The sequence below is a fragment of the Carya illinoinensis genome, chromosome 4 (assembly GCF_018687715.1).
Source record: "Carya illinoinensis cultivar Pawnee chromosome 4, C.illinoinensisPawnee_v1, whole genome shotgun sequence".
NCBI lineage: Eukaryota > Viridiplantae > Streptophyta > Magnoliopsida > Fagales > Juglandaceae > Carya > Carya illinoinensis.
In genome coordinates, this window is record NC_056755.1 from 22504233 (window position 1) to 22510741 (window position 6509).

The following is a 6509-nucleotide window of genomic DNA, read 5'->3' on the forward strand; positions in this document are numbered from 1 at the left end:
AAGCTGCAGGGACAACATTGCCAAAAGTGAAAAAGTAAAAAGGAAATGTGATTCTGATATGTCCCTTTTTTTTAATGCAAGTTGTTAAGTAATTAATAATGCAAAAGATGACTCTATATATATATTAAATAAATTAAAATTATTTTCTCCTTTCAATGTTATATTATTGATCTAATTATATATATTTATATATATAGGGAAAAGTAAAGACGTTAAACGTACGTAAAATGGTCTTCATAATTCGATACTCATATGCATCCACATGCAGGATCGATGAGCCTTAAAAAGAAAGTTTTATCATTGCACCTCTATGCAAATTTGTCACCCCATAACAAACATGTCTCCTACATTTGAACAAATTCCTGCTATTAATTGGTATGTATATATATATATATATATTTTACCATCAATCGTTTCTTTATGATTTTCTATAATATTTATGTGACATTAGCAAAACATGGATCTAATGTATTTTTTTTTTAATTAAAGAGCTGGTAGCCACATGTCTAATAGTGACATCGTCTCAAGTTTATTAAAAATCTTTACTTGTGAAAGAGGAATATCATGAAATAAGAAAAACAAACAAGAGGTTACATAAATAATAGAAACAAAACACCCCCAACACAAACCACCCAAACAGAACAGAAACACCTCTAAACACACCTAAGAACCACTAAACAAGCATAGAGAAAAAACCTCTAAGCCTGCCTAGGTTTATGATCTCATGTATACATCATAATTGGTAATAACAATAGTCGCGCATAATATTAAATCTTACTTTTTCTAATTTAAATCAAAATATGTTAAAGTGGTACTACTTGCCCATCATCTTAATAATATGCTGACGTCAACAAAATGTGAATGTCACGTGGACATCATAACTTGTAATCACAAATCATTGCGCATACTACTAAATTTTTTTTTCTCTAATTGAAATCGAAATATATTAAAGTGATACTATCCATTATCTTAATAATATGCTGACATCAACAAAACGTGAATGTCATGCATACATCATAACTTGTAATAATAATAAATCATTACGCATATTATTAATTTTTTTTTTCTTTAATTCAAATTGAAATATGTTAAAGTGATACCCTCCATCGTCTTAATAATATCTATATGTCAATATGACGTCAACAAAGTGAGGATGTCACGTGTATATCATAACTTGTAAGTACATATCGTTATACATACTATTTAATTTTCTTATAATTTATAAAAAAGATCAATTTTTAAAATGAAAATTATAGAATGTAGAAAAATGCTAATGATAATGGGCATAAGTAATCTAACTCATAAAAATTTATGGAAATTTTTTAATTTTTATTTAACTTATATATTCTTATTTTGTATATAAGATTGAATTATATTCCATTGTATATCAAAATATATTATAAATATAATATATATATATATATATAGATTTTATAAATTTATTAATAAAATGATTATTTAAATAATATAAAAAAATAATAAATTGATGTATGATTTATTATAAAAATTAGTATACACAATTAAAAAAATTAATGAATGATTCGAATGTACGGAAAGAATCTTTTCATTACAGAAAAGCGTTGGAAGGTGTAAAGTGATGGTTCTTTTATCATTTCTCGTAAAGAAAAAAAGGACACAGAGAAAGTAGTGGACAAAAGCAAAGCCGATTTACCACTTTGAATATTTAATAGTTAATGTACAGAAAAACGTAAACATCGAGGACAAAATATAAAAGTAGCTGCACACGCACGCGTGAATTTTCACTGGTCTAGCTGGATGCTTTCTCTGTCAAGCCCCAACGTACGAGTACTCATGCTGGACAACTGATGAATCGATGATCCCATGCAAGCAGGATATTGCTAGAAATATATGTTGGACAACTGATAATCCCCGGAAGCATCCTATAAATATATACAAGCAATATTTGTCTCAGCTTATTATGATCTAATTTGGTTGTAATTATATGAATTACAACGATCGATGTCCATGATTTACCTGCTGAATGAAATCAAAACAGCTACCAATTAATACCTAGGAAGAAATAAAGGAACGGAGAGACATTATTGCCAGGTCTCACATGCTGCACGTCCGGCCATGTCCTTTTGAGCCATAATTGCTAGCTAGGAGTCAAAAATTAAAGGGCGCATGAGAATGATGTGTGTACGTAAATGGAAACGAATGATCAGCAAAGACAAAACAAGAGAAACATAAAAAAAAAGGAAGCTGTACGCACGAACTTGACTGTTTTGGAGATGTAAATTATGACAACAATCTCCATATAATATGACATAAAAGCAACAGTTAGCATGACAAACAACATAGTTTCCAAGCTCTCTGTACAGCACTGCTGGTTCACCACGCATGCAGTGTCGGCATTGGAGACTGAGATCATCAGTAGAGACAGACCGATCATATAAATCGTACGTAGATGATATTAGCTTTCATCTATACCAAAGAAGTGGGTAAATCTGGTTTGTTTTATCTTTTTTTAGTTGAGTGAAAAATGAAAGAAATAGCTAGCTGTGATTCCTGTTATTTTAAGCAGTACTGCTGGTTTAAATGAAGAGCGGATTCATTTTACGTGGGGAAGAAATGATCAAAGTAATTAAACATTGATTTAAATCATCAAAATCATGGAAAGGCAGTGATCTGGATTTATTGTTGGATGTTGAAGTAACACAATTTGATGCATAATCCGCACCTTGCATGCATGGGACAAAATGTCAGGATCCTGCAGATATTTCTGGTTTGTATACAATTATATAAGTTTATCACTCGCAGCTATATATAATACTGGACTCCTTCTTTCTGAATTTTGTATTAGAATATTACACTTGCATTAATTATTTTTCCCGCCTATAGTCATATATATATACACAGTGTTTAGAGCGATCTACCAGCTCATGCCAAGATTGAGGCTTCAGGCAGCTAGCGCACCAACACAATAAAAAGCTTTTTATCTATGCTTTACGAGTAGAGAGCTTGCGCGCAGTGTAGGGTTCGGAACTCCAAGATGCTAAGCTTTTGGCAGTGGAGATTTGTATGCAGATAATTACTACAAAGAATTATATTCGTGAGCCATGTGTATATATATATATATAATATCTATGTATGTGAGGGGATCTCTACCCATGATCAGCTATCTTCATATACGTTCCCTTTCATTAATTTGATATTGTTCGTTTTTTCTTAACAAATATAAAATGGCACCTTTTGATTAACATTAATTGAACACGGGGAGTGTTTGCTTGCCCAAAACAAAATGTTAGATAATTTGCATTCATTGAGTATCTTTTGAACATCTAATTAGTAATCTTTGAAAGGTGATGATCTATGTTCAAATGACATTTCTACAGCCAATGAATCAGGAAAAAAATTACTCTTGAGCAAGGAGGTCGTATCCTAAAAATGTATTGCCTTTTATGTGTAGATCAGAAGTACTTTTGATCCATAGAAGGGCATGCCCCCGATCCATTAATGGCTCCGCTAGTCACCCTTTCCACCCGAAATGGTCACAAGCTTAGGACATTGACTAAGGGATGTTAGGAGAATGAGATGGGATGACAATTTTATGAATAGTAGTAACATAGTTTGTGAATAATAATGAGATAGTTTGAGTTAGGTATTTTTTAGGTTTTGGGAAAGGAGGAAGAAAAAATTGAATAAAAAATATTATAAAATTAAAATATTATTTTTTAATATTATTTTTATTTTGGGATATGAAAAAGTTGAATTGTTTTTTTATTTAAAAATTTGGAAAAGTTCTAATGATTATTTTGAAAAAGTTGTAATGATTAGTTTGAATTAAATTAAATGTTTCAATGGTGTTTGGGAAGAAAATGAGATGGGATGAGATGAAAATTATTTCCAAACATCCCTTTGAGAGAGTACTGGGCATTGTACCCCACAAAATTGGTTCATTGTCATCTCGATTAAATTGATGTGTACCTTAGGTTTCCCCTTCTTTCAAATGTGGAAAGTTAAATATTTAATTAAACTGAAGAAGTTGCATGTTGCCACATTAAGCCTAAGGGTAAAATGTCATCTCATGCCTTACCTAGTCTTAAGTAGGATCATGAATATAAATGTAAGACTTTAACTAATTATGATATTTACAACAACTTATTATAATGACTTTTGTCCTGCCTTGCTTGTCCATGATGTTGTCCTTTAATTTAATAAGAGAGGAAGTGCTGGTGGGTGGTGAGATTATTTGAAATCCTCCTTGCTTTTTGGAGGTGAGTTGTATTGCTTTATATAGTTCTTTACAAATTGTTTAACTGGAATACAAATCAATGGTTGTACAATTAAAAAGGAAATAATATACAAACAAATCTCCTATAATCACATTGGTCAACTTTGGCACATATGGGAAGATTGTGATTAAGGAGTGATATCCTCAACACCCCCTACAAGCTAAGCGTCGGATTGAATCGAACGTGGATATTGGAGTGAAACAACTCAAATAGAGGACAAGGAACACTCTAGGTTAAAATATCAGCAACCTGTAAATGAGAGGGGACATGTTGTGTTCGAAGTTTACCTACGACTACAAGTTCACGGAGAAAGTGGTAGTCCAATTCAACATGCTAAGCCCACTTGTATGAAACTGGATTGGAACTCAAAAAAATTGCACTTTTATTGTCACATAAGAGAAGAGGCTGCTGAGGTCATGCAGAATATGTGTGAGCCAAATGAGTTAGGAGGCAGTGAAAGCAAGGGTATGATACTCAGATTCGCACCTGGAACAAGAGACAATCGGCTATTTCTTAGCACTCCAGGAAACCAAATTATCACCAAGATAGATAGAATAACCAGAAGTTGAACAACGAGTATCAGGGCAGCCTGCCCAATCAGCATCAAAGTAGGCAATGAGAGCACTAGGAGAATAGAAGAGGCAAAACTTTAAGCCAAAGTGAATGGTGCCTTTAACATAGCAGAGGATGTGCTTAACAACCAAAAAGTGATCTTCAATGGGGGCATGCAAGAATTGGCTAACAGAGTTGATAGCATGAGCAATGTCAGGCAGGTGATGGTCAAATATTGAAGTGCGTCGACAAGAGATCTGTAGAGAGTGGGGTCAGAAAATAGAGAGCCATCCATAGACAGGTGCTGAGAAACAACCATGAGAGTGTGAACAAGCTTACTGTCAAGTAATTGAGCTCAGAAAAGAATGTCTCGTGCATATTTGAGCTGACTGATGAAGAGACCATCAGAAGTTGGGATAGCTTCAAGACCAAGAAAATAGCTGAGAGAGCCCAAGTCCTTAGTGACAAACTCATAATTGAGTTTACAAGTAAAGTTGTCAAGAAGTGAGGAATTGTTGCATGTAATGATGATGTCATCGACATAAAGAAGCAGGTAGATAATATTTGACTTCTGATGAAAAATAAACAAAGAGGTGTCAGCATGGCTACAAGAAAAACCAAGGTGAATGAGAAAAGAGCTAAAGTGCTAAAACCAAGCACGGGCAGCTTGCTTCAGACCATAGAGATCAGCTTTCTTCAACTGGTAAACATGGTTGGGAAAGCGAGGATCAATGTACCCTTGAGGCTGCTCCATATAAACTTGATCAGTGAGAGTACCATTGAGTAACGTGTTCTTGACATCAAGTTGACGAAAAGACCATTTCTGTGTCACAACAAGATAGAGTACAACGTGAACAGTAATAACCTTGATTACAGGACTAAAAGTATCAATGTTGTAAAGACCAGGTAGCTGTGTATAACCCTTGGCAAAGAGACGGGCTTTGAAGGGCTCAACAGATCCATCGGGCAATTATTTGGTCTATAAAACCCATTTGGAGCCCACAATGTTGGTGTTGGTAGGGTGAGAGACCAAAGCCCAGGTATGACATTCTTCAGTGCATGAATTTCTTCATCTATGGCAGTAAGCCAAACAGGATTCTTAGCAGCAGATTTGAAACCTTTAGGTTTAGTTGATGCAAGGAGAGTAGGAAGAAAACCAAAAGTGCCCAACAAATTGAGCTTTGCTGGATGACGACTCTTGAAAATGTCAGCTTTAGCTCTCGTAAGCATAGGATGAGTGCCCAACGAAACCACTATAGTAGGTAGGTGACTCACTTAAAAATAAGTAGCACAAAGGCTATCCCAAGTGTAGGAGGATGTCGTATAATAATTAGGAATAAAATTCTTAGATCGTCTATTCGGGAAAAGTTGCTTAAATCTAAACTCGTATAAAATAGTGAAAAGTTTCACAAACAAAAGTGGTGGTATATACAATGAATGGAAGGATGCAACGGAAATAAAAAGGACATTAGTCATAGACTATATTCATACTTTTGAATTTTTTTTTAGTGTTGAAATGGAACGTAAAAGACTAATAAATTGAAATTAACAATTAAAGATTCAACTACGCTAAATAATTTTAATTAATATAAAAATTAAATAAGAAACTGAAACTAATTTAAAATGTAATTGTAATGCATATTTAATGAAAGTTTAAAGAAACAAGAAAAATAACTAACATAAAATAAAATAAATAGTAAA

The 6509-nt window shown here is 33.4% G+C and overlaps 1 protein-coding gene across 1 annotated transcript; it reads right to left on the minus strand.

Moving 5' to 3' along the window:
* Positions 1 to 4762: 4762 nt before the first annotated feature.
* LOC122306364 (uncharacterized mitochondrial protein AtMg00810-like) lies at positions 4763 to 5345 on the minus strand. Its single transcript, XM_043118793.1, has 2 exons — positions 5148 to 5345; positions 4763 to 5065 (listed from the first exon to the last, which is right to left on the minus strand). Exons 1-2 carry the CDS (start codon positions 5343 to 5345, stop codon positions 4763 to 4765), a joined length of 501 nt encoding a protein of 166 aa, XP_042974727.1.
* Positions 5346 to 6509: the final 1164 nt, after the last annotated feature.

Coding starts and splice junctions, on each gene's coding strand:
- LOC122306364 (XM_043118793.1), bottom strand. CDS start 5,345: ATGACATCATCATTACATGCAACAATTCCTCACTTCTTGACAACTTTA. Junction 5,066..5,147: donor CTGAGCTCAATTACTTGACA/GTAAGCTTGTTC, acceptor CACTCTCTACAG/ATCTCTTGTCGACGCACTTC.